Consider the following 17,526-nt stretch of genomic DNA (forward strand, 5'->3'; position numbering starts at 1 on the left):
ATTCGGAAATATTATATATAAATAAATGCTTCATATAATAATATTTATTTTCCTTATGAAGGGATACGTAAGTCGTTCACAATTTTTCAAATAAAATTTTCTCGCTGCAAACAGATGAGGCAGGATTTAGAAGCGAAAGAATAGGACGGAGAAACGACAGCACTCGCTTTCACTAAAATCGCTTTCGCGAATCATCAAACTTCTGCAAACTCTGTCCGCGTGTGTAAAAAGAAAAATATCGCGGGTGTTTATCTACTCACACGCGCCACTCCGAAAATTGTTTCGTAGGACTATTCGGGAGTTGCACGTGTGTTTCAACCTTGTACTATACACATCCTTAATTTCGCGTGGGGAAAGTCTTGAACTGCATTGAGGTGAAGTAGACGTATCATCGGCTTGCATATTTGAAGAGTCATTAAAAATAACGTTTCACGAATGTGAACTCAGGAGATTATGACGTCTTAAAGACCTAAAAGACGTATACTTTTCTAAGATGTCTTAAAACTATCAGAAAGAAGTCATTATAACGTTTTTACAATGTCTTATGACTCGATTTATGACGTCTTTGAGATATTTTATAGATGTCTTATTTGGGATTACTTTTAGATATTTTGGTAAAATAAAATTATAGGGAACCGCATTGATAAGAAAAATATAAGATAGAAATTAGTATTGTTAGATAACTTGATGTACCAATTAATACTTATTTAATTTTATTAATCTATATTGCAATAGACAGAAACTTTTATTATTTGCAAAGTTATACAATACAAATATTAAAATCATAATTTTATTGAAATGTAATTGAAATAATTTTGTTGTTCTCTTGGAAATCATAGTATTTGCAAATATACCTTCAAGCTGCATATCATGTAAAAGAATGAAAAAAAGAGAATGTATAAAAAAATTCGGACAAGGCGATTTAGTCAAGAATATAAAGAATAAGAAAAACATTTTCAAGAAACCCAAAAAGTTTATCAAACAAACAAGATTGAATTAGAAAAATAAAGAGGTATTCAGAGTTTCTTCACTTGATAAAATATTATCTAGGTAAATAGCAAGCTCTAAAAAGCTCTAATAAATTTAATGATTATTTTCAGATGTTTTTTTAATCAAGTCTTAAAAATATTTTTAGGGTGTCTTTCAATAAAATCTTTCAATATAATCTTAAAGATATCTTTAGAATGTTTTTCGGAATGTTTTTTATGTAAAGTCTTAAAATTATCTTAAAAATTATATCTTTAGGATACCTTTTAAACATACGTGTTATGTGGGAATGTGTATCGAAATTGTGTGAATTTTTGACTGCATTGTAGACACAGGACATCAGAATAATAATTCTATCACAGATGAACATTTGAATTTGTGTTTTGCACAGCTTTTTTACGATAGGTTTTTTATTATTTGATATACCATTACATACCATTCATGGAATTTACATTGTAATTTGCACTCGTTGCAATTAAATTGAAGCGGAGTGTTTTTAAGAATACATATTTCTTGTGATTTTTAATTTATCGGTAGATATTAATACTTAAATCTGTTATTTTTACACTATGATAAGAGCTGACGTTATACTTTTGCTCTTTTTGCTAATTCTTTTGCATAACAAGTTGATATTTGCTTTTATTACAATGCGCTATATTTATTTCTAACGGAAACCAGACGATGTTATCGATAGCTATAAAGGGAGGCATAAATAACAAGTCGACTAATAGATCTGCAATTAATAGACGTTGATTATTAATATAATCGAAAGAAAAAACCAAAATGAAATTAAAATTAGATGCAAGAAAAAAACACGAGATCTACAGCAAGTAATAGTCGAGAATAGAAAATTGACACACTTTTTCTCTTAACAACTTCCGGAAACGCATCCGGAAATCTTACAATGAATTGAATTTTATAAGTGTTGCAATCAACTCGCGCGCAGTCGGGACGACTCGGAATTCGTTAACATTACATTTACAATGACTTTTGGAGAACGCGCAAAAATCGCGAAGATGATCGTGTGATTTTCGAGCGTTTCGAAACTTTACTGCAGAAAGAAAGGAAAACAATATCACAATCCTCGCGTTTGTGTTTGCGCGTACACGTAATTTCTCTTGCAACTCGCAAAGGAATACTCGAATCTAAATATCAAGCCCATCGTGAATATTTGCTCCATGCGCATTTTTTGCGGGATACCGGAATACGCCCCGATTTCAACGACGCGGCGGCAAGTTCCCGCGAACGTGTCGGTGGAGTCGTAATTTTCTGCGCGAGCAGGTTCAGCACGCGTCCGCGCGCACCGCGAACGAGATATACTATACAGGAGTTTCGTAATAAATATATGCCCGGGATAAAATAGAGTTGGGGAAGAGAGACAGAGAGAGGGAGAGAGAGAGAGAGAGAGAGAGAGAGAGAGAGAGAGAGAGAGAGAGAAAGAGAAAGAGAAAGAGAGCCGACCTTGCCCCGCAACCGTCCGCCTGCTTGTTGCCAAGCTAACACTGTGCATATAGCGAGGTGGACGCGAACCGGTGCGACGTGCACTCGTGCTCGTGTGTGAGTGTTTATGCATGTACATGTGTCTATATGTGTACGAATATCTAGGGATGCTGACGATGCATCGTGCGTGTCGCGCGCATCCAGGGATGCTTCGGTAGGTATCAATATTTTGCTCGTCGAGGCCGGTTAATGTCCGAAAGATACCAGATCGAGAAATCGTTTAAGGCTCAGAAACAATGAATAGGACAAGGAATAAGGAACATGAAGTTAAAAATAGGGAATTGGGAATAGAGACTTAAATTTTGGGAATGTTTAGGAATCCACATACCTCAATATATAATTAAGAAATATTAAATATTGTTAATGTTCTATAAAAGTGTTCTTTTATTGGTGGATAGTAATTTTCCCTAATACTTTATATTTATATTGTATCTGTGAGTCTTTAAAATTCCGAATATGATACATAATGACATCTCCGCAGTTCTAATTTTATAATAAAAATGTTGAGTTAACAACACCTCTATTAAATTGGAATCCCCCACCATTACAAATCGAGTTCGCATTTAGTTAAGAAAATTTAGTGCTATTTATGTGTTAATTTGTTGCTCTAGTCCGAATTTTATTGTTCCGTTTAACAAGAAATTCAAAGTTGGGGAAGACAGCTTGCCATTAATAAAAAAAATATATAGGCGTATCGTATCAAAAAAACAAATATACAAAAATTTGTTGCTAATTTGCTTAATATAGCGCAAAAATATTTCAGAAACTTAATATTTTTGCGAAATAATATTACATACATAGTATCGCAAAAAGTAAAACTACGCAAAAATAAAACTAAAACTACTGATCTTTGAACTTAAAAAATACATTTTTTGAATATTGTCAGCATATTATAAGAATATTGTTATAACATTACATTTTCGGTTGTTTTCAGAACATTAGTATAACATTCTCAGAACATTCTCGTATGTTCTCAAAAAATTATCTCTTATTAAATTAATAAGATTTTCAATTACACTTGATGGTATTGACTTAACATCGTCTTTTTCTAGTAATTACTTGAAATGTGAGATGTTTTATGTAGAAGTGTCATTCCTAGATATCAAATGCGTGAAAGATTCTTAGTATTTTTGTTTTGATTTTTTTAAATACACATTGATTCACGTTGTGTTATACAGGACATCAAAGGTGTCACATATCTTGAAAATATCAATGATATTTTCAAGTTGTTATCTTTAAGTATCTTTGATATTTCATTGAAAAATCACCTCACTTTTCACTCAACTACCAACCAGGTATACGGTATTTCGAGACTTTCGAAATTGTAGATATTAATCGATAACATAGACTAGATAGAGCATATATATTTAATATATATTACCAATATTTATTACCCATTACCATATCTGAATGACGCATAAGTTTCCGCAAGGTTTATCGGTTTATTGATGGTTTCACTTATCTAATTAGGAAGAATTTGACTAAGTATTTATACAAGAATATTTAATAGTTATAATAGAATATTATTAATATAATGTACAAGCTTAACAATAACGATTGTATAATTATGTATTATAATCACGGTCTGCGTGGCGTTCAACTTGTAGTTATATTTCGACATTCGAGCGCGTGACTAATGTAATACGAAATTGCCGGGGGAATGTGCTTCCTTTTCGATGATCGAGCGGAATGTAAGCCGATTTTCCGTGCAATTTTCACATAACTTTGACTTGCTTCGCGCCGGTCCACGTTGCATCGGACATTCTTTTCCTCTCGTTCCGCAATATGAGATAATTTCTCTCCCGTCGAGTTTGAGTATCTAATTTCGTTCGCGCTTATCGGACACGATAATTAAGAGTACTGGATATTCGCGCAAATGCCAACTGCATCACTGGCGTACTGCACTTTTGCCGATGCCATTGCATTATCAAGCACTTCCTAATGCGCGCACACATCCATACACATACATACATCTATTCGCGCGCACGTGTGTGGAAGTATAGTATACAGCGTGACGTTCTGGCGTGTCATTTCGGAGCGCTCGAAAATAAAAATAAACCCGTTATGTAACGCACGTAATTCTCGCGGAGACACCCGTTAAAATGTCGTTTATTATGTTTACTGTCGCGGCAATAGGACGACGTGTATACGATCGCTGAGAGTAATATATCAGCGACGGTATCAGTGCAAGATGCACACGGCCCGTCGCAATGAGAATTGATTTTCTCGCGCCCTCTATTTATCTTGAAAATGCATTTACGCCGTTGGACAATATCAGGACTGTGCGCGTCGATTATTTTCTTATTCGATAATGCTCAGTGGAGCAAAAGATATCGGAATCGATCTGGTCCGTAAAATATTTGTCGTTATTACATCACGAATCGAGAGCAGCCGTGACGATCTTTTTTTACTCTCCGTTTTATTCTTATCTTTTGCGCTTTGCATTAAATATCGTGTTTGTGTTTTAAATAGAATTTCACTTTAATGGTACACCCGGAACTGTATCTTCACTGCGCGTGTATGGAGGTGTCTATTTGGAGCTCATGCTTCGTATTTGCATATTCGCGCGTCATGTTAATTAATTTTTTATAATTGTAGTATAATGAATTTAACACATTGACTTGCAGAGAGAGAGAGAGAGAGAGAGAGAGAGAGAGAGAGAGAGAGAGAGAGAGAGAGAGAGAGAGAGAGAGAGAGAGAGAAATTCGAAATGGTTCCTCGCGTTGTTTGTTACGAAAAAAAAATATCGCGAGCGTCAGTTTTAGCTTTCGTTATCGGTTGAAGAGCACACAGGTTGAGGTTCTCGTCGTCTGAGCGTCTCTTATTGATCGTCCACGATGCCCACGGAAGTTGGCTCGAAAACTTTGTTTCGCAAATGAAATCCGTCTCTGCGTAAATGCGATGACAGCGCGATCGCGAAATTTTTGTATTTGTAATCGTTTTTATAGCTTGTTTTAGGGTTGCGTATCATAGTATTTGCAAACCCATAATCTACGATCGTAATTAATTTTGATCTCTCTCTCTCTCTCTCTCTCTCTCTCTCTCTCTTTCTCTCTCTCTTTCAATCTCTCTCAATATTAAGTTTTCATTTCTGTTATCGATTATCGCGAGTTTAATAGTATGGAAGATCACGAGTAATCCGATTACTCTTAATTATTGGCGACTACGCAAGATCATTAATGCATATCTCGTGCCGCTATGTTTTGATAATTTACATAGTCTGTAATCGTTGTATGTTAAACTGATTCAATAATGATAATCATAGCGTAATTTGTATGGTATGTTTAAAAATATACCAGGTTTTTCCTTTGTGATTAAAATTCATTGGTTACACTTTTTTTTTAAAACAACACTGTTATTTTGTCATTGAAATTTAAAGCAAAAAGAAAAGATGATTTTGAAGTTGAAATTATTTCCGCAAAGACAGCGACATGCGCAACGTATAAGAAGAAAAAGAGAGAGCTACAATTCGTGTTTATGTAAAATCTTCTTCGCGTTTGAAATCGTGGGAAATCTGAGAGACGAGTGTAATCTATATCGCAGTACCCTTTAACTCGAAATTTATTTCATTTCTATTGTGATTATCAAATCCAGGCTGTACTTTTCGAAATAAAATATCTCTTTTATTTCCTGAAGAAACACAACATTATGTATGAAATTTCACATAGTTGAAGCAATTTAGCAATCGACTGATGCGTATCAAGTTACGATAATTCGCGTTCCGTGGATCCTAATCGCGTTACAGAAACATTAGCGTATCCTTGTTGGCAGTTTTATTCGACAAATACGATATTTCGTAATCGGGTGCCGTTATTCACGACAATTCGACACGGAGAGACATCACATTGCTCGCTGATCCGGTAAAATCGTTGCATCTGATCACGAACGCGCCCACTGATGACCTTCCCCGCTAACGTAATCGAATTAGCATGGATACAATTAGCGTCATCGCGCAAATTAACTGCCGCACGCGAATCGTATTTTGTTGCGCGCAAATTTATCGCGCTTTTCGCACGAATCACCGTATGCCCGCTTTTAATTCCGGACGGATATAATTTTCCGGGATGTTAAATTACTCCGTGTCATCTAGATTGAACAAACGCGTTTCGGGCTACAAAGTTGGTGTGACGAAATTCGAGATTTAAAAAAAAATCTCGCGAGACACGAAAGTTTTGTTATTAATTTTGAAATGAATTGAATTTTCTATGATTTTGAAGTTGAAATTATTTCCGCAGAGACAGCGACATGCGCAACGTATAAGAAGAAAAAGAGAGAGCTACAATTCGTGTTTATAAGTTATATATTTTGGCATGTAGAGAAAATGAGTGAGATAGAGACGTTAGATAAGACGAAGATAAACGAAGGCATCAAGTGTCGAATATATTCGAGTGTAGGGGAGTTCTATATGCATTTCGTAAATAATAATACTCGATAAACAACAATACTCCTATGATAACAATAATACTCCTATGATAACGCTCCGAGAAATGCTGATAATGTATTATGAAATAAGTTTCACAATACATGTATAAAGAGGTTAATGAGTTCTTTCGAGCTGATAATAATTTCTTAATGTTCCGATAAACGAGACACTTTGCTAACCCGCTGTACCGTTTGCCCTACTATTAGAAGCTTTTTTTCCCTACGAAGAAGAACGGTATCAATTTTCCACGTCTTTCTCTCTTATCGGCGCGTCCTTCGATACGGAGAGAGTAAACTTTTATTACAGTGGCCTCATTCGGCAAACAGTGTTATTTTAATCGGCCTTTAATAGAGAAGCTTTTTTCTTTGTAATTGAGACCGCGAATTTCTTGGCGAGAACTAGAGAAACCTCTTGTAGGCTTTCGATATCGCGCAAAAATATATGTCATATGCGACTGATATCGCATACATCGAAAGACGTAGGTGCCATTTTCGCATTACATTAGCTAATTCGAGCAGTTGTAATTTTCGCTATTTCCCGATCAACAAGACATCTCTCGGGAGATCGGTTCGGGAATTACGAAAGCGGCGGTATATACGATCAATAATGAGAGATAAAATTACTTATTTTAATGTAATCGGGGAGTTAATAGGAGAGAGATAACTGATTTGAGATTACTTTGTCACGGGGGGACACGAATTTGCAGAAATTGATTTTGCCGGTGATTTGAATGCAATAATAATGATTACTTTATTATTACGTTATCTTTAGGATGTATTCAAAATAGCGGCGACTCGCACTAGAAGGGCAGACGTGCGCCAGAGAGAATAGCGCGCGTTACTCGTCGCCGCACGTACTTACATATACATGCACCCTACGTGCACTCGCGCACATGCCGTGGTTCTCAATTTTCCCCGTTGCATCGTTCAGAACGACGCAATTCCGCGACAAACGAAGTCGCATGCTTCGAAGACGGCAATTTCAATCTCGAGACAAAAATCGATGCCGTGCGCAAGTCTGTCTGTCGTTGTCTTGCATGAAATTCCTTGCCGATTTCTACCGATGCGGGAGTCTTTAAAATAAGCTATCGCAGAAACATACGTCGACGACGTATATACGTTTTTACAAGCTTGTTCGAACTTGGCCGAGCTGAATTTGCTGTCCTAATACTTATGAAAATACTTATGAAAATTTTCTCCTTTGCGAGATACATTTTGTTTCGGAAAGAACTATATCAGGCTTTTTTTTTTTTTTTTTTTTTTTTTTTTTCAGAATCGATGAGATTAGAAATTCAAAAATATTTACCGTATAAAATTATTATACGCCTATTAGATTGCTTCGTCATTAGTGAAATTCAAGTTGAAGCATCGAAAGTGATCCTCGGAATAATAGCCAAGACTTTTCTCTCTTTGCGCCAAGAATTAATCTCTCTTTGCGTTGAAATTATCAACATAGTTCAGACAGAAAGGTCGTAAGAATTTTTCCCAGCGCCCTGGAAGATTCTCGCGAAAGGATCTGAAAGGCCATGGATTCTCTCGGCGACGCTCTTGAGAGTCACTGACTTGCGAGCACACACAATGACCACCTGCGCGCGCGTACACGCAGCAGCACACACGCGCAGCGGCATCGAGTGGATCAATAATTTTTGATACTCGCGTACGGGACATTTAAAATACGCGCTCGCGGCGCATGCAACGCAGTTGCCGTCGCGTCGGCGACGGCGGGGAGAGAAACGCGCGGAAAAGCGCGTAGAAAATGCCCCGCGGATCGCGAGAGGCGAGATGATGTTCCTCTTTACACGGAAAGAGCCGAGTCGAACGCGAGTGCGCGCGCGCGCGCGCGCGCGCTCGGCAAAGTCGCATCGAATAGCGGCGCTTCGCGTTCCGATGCGCTAGAGACACTCGGGAGTCGGAGCGATCCGCCATTTTTAATCGATAAGCCAGCCTCGGCTATGTGCAGCATTCGATTTGTTTGTTTTTTTTTTGTTTTTTTTATGGCCGATGAACTAGTATACGCTCGTACTTAAAATGAAATAGGTATGAAGTTTAACAAAAACGAGATAGAAACTTTTAATTGCAACCCAGTGCAGGAACAAAAAATAAATCTTTAATAGAAGAGTGTACGGTTGCTGCGTGAATTTTTACATAATGGTATCTTCACAGGATTTTAAAGAGATACACATCCGGTATTTTCCCAGAATATCCCCCGACCATCGATAAAAATACGTGGCAGCGTGTTTCCATTGGGTAAATTATTAGATTAGATAGTAGATGAGTATATCGATTAGCAATCGCATGTCAGTGCAATGCTGAAACCGTGCCGCGCGCGCTTGTCTATCTTTTGTCAAGACTTTAAGACTCACCCGATGAGTTTCGCGCGAAGTTTAACAAGGAATGTATTTATTTTTTATTCTGTATATAGAAATGTCAAGACATTGGCAAACGATGGCTCTGAAGACTTATGAATAGATCTCCTTTTCTTGAGATAACGATCAACTGGAGTACGGTAATAGATGCCTATGATTTAAAAAAAACATGAACATTCCGCAGTAAACAATTTATACGTTCTTCCTAAACGTCTAGTAGTGGAGAATGCTCATTATTTCTGTATACGAAGCTCGTTTCGCCAATTAAACACGCGTTTAACGGTTTCAATTTTAGAATATCTCGAAAATCTGCGTGAAATCAGCTTTTCTTTTTAGAAAAAAAAAATTTGATAAAACGTCAAACATGACGTAAACAGAAGATTTATTATTCTTGATAAGTTTTCAATGCTTCGATGTTGGGAAGGGGGATGAAAGAGAGGAGAGAGATCGTGTTGGTATCTCGCTCATGGTGGTAAGCATTTCATACTTTTGGACATTTCTACCCTTTCAAGATTACGGCGTAAGTTTACATGTTCTATTTTACGTCATCACGATCGCAATGGAGATCCGTCCGGGTTTGGTCATATGCTGCAGCGGTAACGCGTCGGAAAATTATTCTCGGATGGCTTCCCGTTTAAGTCGACAAGCCGTACGGAAATAATGCGGCTCGCGCGGGTGCGGAATTACGGGTGACAGTAATGCTAAATTTGAATGAAGCGCGCGACCTCGCGCGAGATTTTTATGGCGTCCGTCGTCATAACGGATTATTCGCGCGCGATATACGATGAGAATTCTCTTATTGATGGGAGGATGAGGAGGGCAGGGGGCGAGGGGAGTAGCGAGGACATGGAGGAAAAGAAGGGGAAATCGTGGAAGGAGGGAGGGAGGACAAAATAAGGAGGGAAAGAGAACAAGAGAGCGAGAAAGGAAGAAGAACGGTAAAATAGGCGAGAGGGTGGAGAAGAGAAGAGGGAGTAAAAGGATAAGAGATTAAGATCGATATGGTGGAAGATAAAGCGGCAACTAGACTGCAAACTTCGATTTTGATCTGCGAATACATTAAGCAATTTATGTCATCTTTACTAAAAATACTTTATCGAAGTATATCAACATTATTTTCATTATCGTAGCGTTTCGTCATTTCTTATTATACTTCTTAGACATCGAATGGATATTTTTAAAAGGAGAAACCGTGTGTGTCCGTAGCGCCAATATGTTCTTGTGAGGAGCGGTTCGAGACAGCACCAATGCTAAAAAATCGGCCGATGAATCGGCAGAAATCCGGGAACGACGATGATCGACATAAGCCGAAACCAAAGTTCACGATTTCGTGAAGAGGTCGTCTCATCGTGCGGCGATTTAGCGCGATCGGGAGAAACGACAAGCGAAGGAAAGCGGAGGAGCCGGGAGAGACGATGAGGCGAACGCCGTGAACGTCGCCCCGCTCTGCTCGCGTCCCCTGCGCCCTCCGCGCTGATCGCTCCGATCGCGCGCACGGTGCGGCGCAACGTTCGCACTGTATACGGCGGGGGGAGGATGGTCGCTCGCGGGAACGACCAGCCGAGCGAGCGGACCTACGCTTCGCTATTCTGTGCGTTCTAGCGAAGTAGCTTCGTGCTGAGACTGAGTCCGTTCTTCGTGTGCCCGGGAGCCGAGTGTAAGTCGCAAGAAACCATCACTATCCTTGCTGCCGTCTATCGAAACCGCGTGCATCTGAGTACGACAAAGGGTCGCACGGAACTCCCCGCGTGGCCCTTTTCTTTCCTTGCCTCGTCCCTGCGCACCGCCACCGCCGTCATTGTCGTCGTCGCTGTTGCCGTGTCTAACCTTTTTTTTCTTTTTTTGGGGGGGGGGGGGAATTTATACGGCTACGCCGATGCTACCGACATTCGTTTGCAAATGTGCTCGCGATTGGGAAGGGGGGGGCGGACAGGGGGAAGCACGTAAGATTCGACATCGGCTGTCTTTTAATCGTCCCAGTGACGCAATGTGTAACGCTCAGTTTGAGGTATGTTTTTTTCTCGGCGGATAAAAAAATTTTCCTGTGTCTCGCTCTTTCTCTTTTTCTCTTTCTCTTTCTCTCGACTATTCCGTTCTCCGTGCTAGCATTTTTATCGTTTTGCATCTGTATATGTACATACATATACACATATATATGATGTATGATATATATTTCTCTCTTTGTTGTCGGTGCTGCTCTCACTTGGCACCTTCGCGAGCTCCGCTCGTTCTCCGGGAAGTGCGTCGCGGTCGAGCGTTGCTCGCATCAGTGTGACGTTCGCTGCGCTTCGCATGGCTTGGCCAAAACGGAGCGTCGAGGTAGCATTACGAACTAAATAAATAGTGCCGCGTTAGTAAATGATCATACGATCATACGTCGTAGCGGTTCTTCCTGTCGCCGCGTTATCGTCATCATCGTCATCATCGTCATCATCGTCATCATCGTCATCGCCGTTATCGTCACCGCCATCGAGTTAAGCATATCTTTCGAATGAACCTCGCGGGAAAACGGAAGATTTCGAGCGAGCGATACTTCGAACATCGAATAAGCAGAGCCGTATGATAATTACGTCGTTTAGGTTAGGGTCCATGATGTCGCGATCTTCGTCAAATGGATCTCCGGTCTGTGGCCGGTCGCAGCAGCAGAGAATTGGATTTAACCTTGAACGAATCTTTTATGTTTCTCTCTCATTTTATTACTTTGAGGTGCTCCGATAGTAACAGTGAACCGTAATCCATCGACCGAGTGTTTGGAATGAATCCATTGGAAATTGAGTTGCTTCTGGAATTATTGATAAGGACAAAAAGATTTCTATTTTTTGTGCCTTGAAATCGACATTTTAATTTAACTGTAGATTAGTGCTTTATTCTTTCTATTTGAAGATAAATTGTGTTATTTACTTTGAAGAGCAAGCTTGTCATTAGATGACTTGTATTACTTTCACATAATTGTCATGTAAAATGCTTTACTGAATGCAATTTTAATGATAAATTCTTTAGTAGAGAGGTTTGAAGTGGATTGATCCAAGAGAGATTTCTCTAAAGATAAAACATTTCTGTGAATTATGTTTTTTTAGAGTTTCAAAGTATTATTATCTAGAAAATTCTAAGTGAATTTTGTTTTAACAGCAGTTCTGTTTACATAATCTCAGTTGCCAAGATATCTAATTGAGATAATTTGTTGGCAACTGCAAAGATTCATTCAACATAATTTTTATGCTGACAATCTTTATCGAGAAGATTTTGCCTAAAAATGAATAGGCTTTTGTAAATATGATATTTTCTGAAATTTATATCAATGTATATATTTTATGTTTTTTAGATCTCCACTGGCATGGAGCTAGGAGCGCACTGATAGCGTTAGTTTACGAGGTAATAATGATTTTTTTTATATTTTCTGTGATGGTTCTCTCATTTTCTTTAATTCTTTCTGAAAATGTTGATTGCTAGAAACGTTATTTTTAAAAATTATATGATTGTATATTTTATATACATGCATTTACAATAATATTTGATTCTTGATATTTTGATTTTTAACGTTTGTTTTTTATTAGTATTAGCAATTGCAATTATTACTAATTCTAAATTTTATCAAATTTAACATTACCAAATTTAATTATTTGAATTATGAAAGAAATTTAGATACATTATTGAAAAAAAACAAATCCATATTGATAAAATACAACTTTTTTGTAAATGTTTCAAATTACTGATAGATTTATATTTTACATGCAGATCTTGGTTTCTATGCATTGCCTGCCAAAGAAGAACTGAGCCCAATGTTTCCACACAATTCTAGTTCACATGAGATTTCTACAGAAACAAATGCCTTCGTACAAAATTCCATGGTGAGTATTTACATGTAAATTGTAAGCGTTTAGACCAACTTTTTATATATCATACCACTTGTGAATTCAAAATGAATTATTGCATGTATTGAAATGATTTGTGTTTGAAATGTCAAACTTTTGTCAATATAAATTGTTATCTTAATATGTAAATATAACTAACTTAATAACTTTTCTAGGAATAAATCTAATAAATATAGTCGATACTTTCAATAAAGCGGTTTTATAACTTGATAAACATACCTATGTTGGATAAAAAACTATTTAGAAATTATGTATCGTCTGAAATTATTTGTTATTTAATTATCTACGTCTGTATCTACATATGTAGATATTACTAAATCACTTTTTTTATATAACTTTTTTGTAAATGCTGTATCATTATCTAAGATTACCATAACTATTAAAGTTTATCTTATCATTGATCTTACATTCGATATTACGATATTTTAATTTTGTATTATTTTATCGTAATTTATTGTTTATTAATATTTATACTAATTAATATTTAAAAAACAAATTGTGTTTTTACAATTGTGTTTTTGTCCAAAAACAAATGTAAACTTATCTGTTTTTTATATGTTACAGGGGGATGTAGTAGTATTAGAGGAAAGCAGTCTGGATGGGGTGGAGGAAGGGGAAGGATCAGAGCACATTAGGTACTGTGATATCGAATCGATAGCAAACAGCAGCATGATGGCAGCACCTATTAGCCATCCCGAAGCTACCGCCGCCAATGACTTTTCAACCGTCCTGCTGAACCAAGCTGGTGAGTAAATAAAATACTTGAATAATAAAATAAAAATACTTTTAGTAAAGTATTTTTTAATGATGATATTTTTTTATTTATATTTCTATTTTTTTATTTATAATATTTCTATTTTATATATACTAGTACGCAACAACAGTTGTTTAGAAAATTAGATAGTATCGATTCGCGAGAACTTATAAAGCTGAATAAAATTATAAGCTCAGCTAATAAATATGATTGTCTTATGAAGAATATTAAAAGCATGAGTAGTTAAACTTAATTTTTTAAAAACTTAATTTTTTATATATAGATATACAAATTATACAAAACATTTTGTTAAGCACAAATTAAATCATATAATTTAGGTACTCTTTGATGATTAGAGTAATTTAAGGTGATTAGAGTAATTTAAGATTTAAATTTTTTATAATCGAAATTCAAATATTTTTAATATTTTTTCTCCGCGTAACTCTTTTTAATTACAGGTGAGTTCAACTCAACCGGCATAGGTAAGGCCTGCCAGTCAGTGGCGCCAGCAACCACAAAATACCCAACAAATCACCCTCAAATCTGCGATAATAATAATAAAATAAATAATCACAAGAATGCAGAACATAATCATCACAAGTACAGAAAGCAAAACACACCGGGCTTGCTTGGTCTGCAGCTGGGCAGCTCCGCCAATAACTCTAAGTCTACTTGTAAGACATTAAGTGATAATAAGACTAGCTTTAGTACTGTATACATTAGGGTACATATAAGGGTATGTGTAAATTTGGAAAGGGACGAAGTGTGTTACACCGTTGGGGTACCTAGCCTAGTTAGGATACCCAAGTCTGATAGTCCCCAATGGTTGTTACGCCTCCCTAACTCTGATGACAATTACTCCTTACTAGGGTCCTGCCTTGACCTAGGCGACAACAATAAATTTAAGGCTAATTTTAGTTATGTAAGTAATAACAACTCCAAGTCTGTGATATTGCTCAGCTCAACCAGTTACAGTAACCATTACCTCCTCTTTAGTGGTGGCTTTGACAAGATAGCTGCTGTTATCCCGGTACTTTGTATTAAAAGGGACGATTCTACCACCACATCGAATAGTATGAAACTACTAGGTGATAAGTACGCCCTAGTTACCAGTTTTGCTCAGATCTCTAGACTGCTTGCAAACGATAGAATTCTGGATGATTCTAACTCTGATATCCGAGTTTCTCTGAGCCGCCGAATAGTACGACACCTCTTGGAATCGCATTTGAATATCAACGCTCTAATATCGGTGTCCGTTCACGCTCAGAATTTCGCGATGTATGCCGCAAGTTCTTCCATTACGCTTATCGTTTCCAGAAACGAAGTAATTGACCACACTTTGCGATCTTTCCTGAAAAATCTCACACAACTATATGTACAATCTTCTATTTCTCCATTATGTAATGTCACTGTGACCGAGCTGATGCAACACATATGTGTTCCACTATTAATAATATGTAAAAATAATGATTACAACGTTGGTAATAATTATAATGAATATTATAATAACGAGTACAGTAACGTTGGTAGTATTGAAGAAGAAATTAATATTAGTAATAATAATAATCCAGATGTTATCGGAGACATTGTTGACATCGCTGTGTGCTACAAGACTAGTGTAATGACTACTAATGTTAGGATCTTAGGGTCTCAAAATGATGGTATTAGTTGTACCGAAGCAACAATATATACTGTTGGTGCTCTTTTATTTCAGGATAACAATAAGCCTCTAAACACTTGTTTTAAGATTAGTAGATATAGGGGATTGGTCACTACCGATCGCGAATCTAACTCTACCATTAAGTCTGTATTTAGGTCTAAGTTAAGCGATAAGTGTAGTAATGTTAAGTTTGAAACATCTCATGCCGCTCGACTTGACGAATCTGACAACAGTAAGCAAGTTAAGTTGACTGTCAACATTCCTATAATGACTACCTGCAAGCCTACGATGACGCTTACATGCCAATCAGCCACCGTCGCATCCCAAACAATTGTTGTACCTGTATCTCGGGCGGAGAGTCGCACGAACGACAATGAAATGCGATTGGAATATTTCAATATACTTCAAAATGACCAAATATGTATCCAATATATGTTGCTAAGTCATACAAATGATCTTAATAAGAATGACTTGCATCGTTATGATGCAACTAAATTTAAAGACGCGCAAATTTATGCTATTGACAAGCTCAAGGCTAATACAACATCGAAAGATGACGCTCAGTTGATCTGCAAATATCACCGAGATACTTTTAATTACGACCAAAGTCGTAAAAACGATGATGATAATGCCATCATATGCAACGCCAACGAAGATTTCTCTATATCGACTACGTTATGTCACCTCCTAAAGCATCATGTGCGTGCGTTAATTTCTGCCTGTCGAAGAACATACGAGACGAACAAGAAAGAATACGAAGTTAAGCGGCGTCGATTACAATCTATCTTGGACGTCCTAATTAACAAATGTGTCTCGGAGTTGTATGAAAATTACAACGAGCCTATTGCAAGTTACAAACAACGTTGGGGTATACCGATGGGGCTGCGATTGATAGGAGGTGGAGAGAGTTCCTTAAACAGCGGAGGAGCTGCCAATTGGGGAACAACGCAAGCCACTACGCCGAATAATAATAATACGAATCAGAGTGGATGGGGTGGTACACCCGGAAATCCACCTGGGAGTGCTAATGCGCCGAATAATTGGGGTGGAAATACTGTCAATCGATCTGTTACTGGAAATCCTAATCAAAATCAAAATCAAGGACCACCTGGAAACCAAAATAATCCGGGTAAGTGAATAAAATAGCATAGCTGAATACAATTTTTAGAATTAACATACATGTTTAAAATATCTAAATATCTAAACATATACAAATTGTTAATATTTAAATCTGAAATTATTTTCTATAAAATTTATATTTAAAATTTGGAAAACTAAATTATTTTATTTATCAAGATTTTTCAAGATATTGATATGTTGCACAATAATATTGAAATACAAGAGTATGAATATTTTGGTGTAGACAAATTATAAAAACACAATATTTAGAAAATATTGCTGTGAATATGTTTTTTGGATTCTATTCTCTATAATTTATAATTAAATTTTGTTTGTTTTTTTTTTTTTTTAATCTATTAGGTAATGTGAGTAAAGTTAATAATCCCAATCAACAATCTAATCAACAATCTGGTCCGCCAACATCTCAATCAAATAATCCTACTCAAGGGAATCAGAATAATAACCAATGGTCTCAGGGAAAGTCTAATAACCCAGGTGGTCTTGGGCAAAATCCGTCAGTGCAAAATAACAACAATAGTGGCGTGCAACAGCAACAATCTTCAGGTTCAAGCGCAAACAATAATCAGTCCAGTAATCCTACCCAAGGAGCTGTAAGCATTGGCAACACATCAACGACTAACAATCCGTCTACAAAACAACAACTCGAACAACTCAATACAATGAGAGAAGCACTTTTCAGTCATGACGGTTGGGGCTGTGTAAGTAAAAAAATAATGTGTATGATTATACATTTGAAAACTATAATCATTAAATTTTATCACTCATTAACTTTTATCACGATAAAAAATTTCAAAAAATCTTTTCGTAAAAGATAATAGTATGCAG

The 17,526-nt window shown here is 36.9% G+C and overlaps 1 protein-coding gene across 2 annotated transcripts in view; it reads left to right on the forward strand.

The window, feature by feature from the left end:
• The window catches only part of gw (trinucleotide repeat containing adaptor protein gawky), a 60,162-nt gene that overhangs the window by 3,136 nt on the left and 39,500 nt on the right, over positions 1-17,526 (forward strand). For both annotated transcript variants that reach the window (XM_089084499.1, XM_089084500.1), the window contains exons 2-6: positions 12,598-12,647; positions 13,011-13,123; positions 13,712-13,892; positions 14,360-16,690; positions 17,041-17,399. In XM_089084499.1, coding sequence (XP_088940625.1) covers positions 13,055-13,123; positions 13,712-13,892; positions 14,360-16,690; positions 17,041-17,399 — 2,940 coding nt within the window. In that variant the 5' untranslated portion in view covers positions 12,598-12,647; positions 13,011-13,054. The remainder of the gene's footprint in view (positions 1-12,597; positions 12,648-13,010; positions 13,124-13,711; positions 13,893-14,359; positions 16,691-17,040; positions 17,400-17,526) is intronic.

Source organism: Pogonomyrmex barbatus, unplaced genomic scaffold, assembly GCF_055798465.1.
Source record: "Pogonomyrmex barbatus isolate J1 unplaced genomic scaffold, ASM5579846v1 scaffold9, whole genome shotgun sequence".
In the NCBI taxonomy this organism is placed as follows: domain Eukaryota; kingdom Metazoa; phylum Arthropoda; class Insecta; order Hymenoptera; family Formicidae; genus Pogonomyrmex; species Pogonomyrmex barbatus.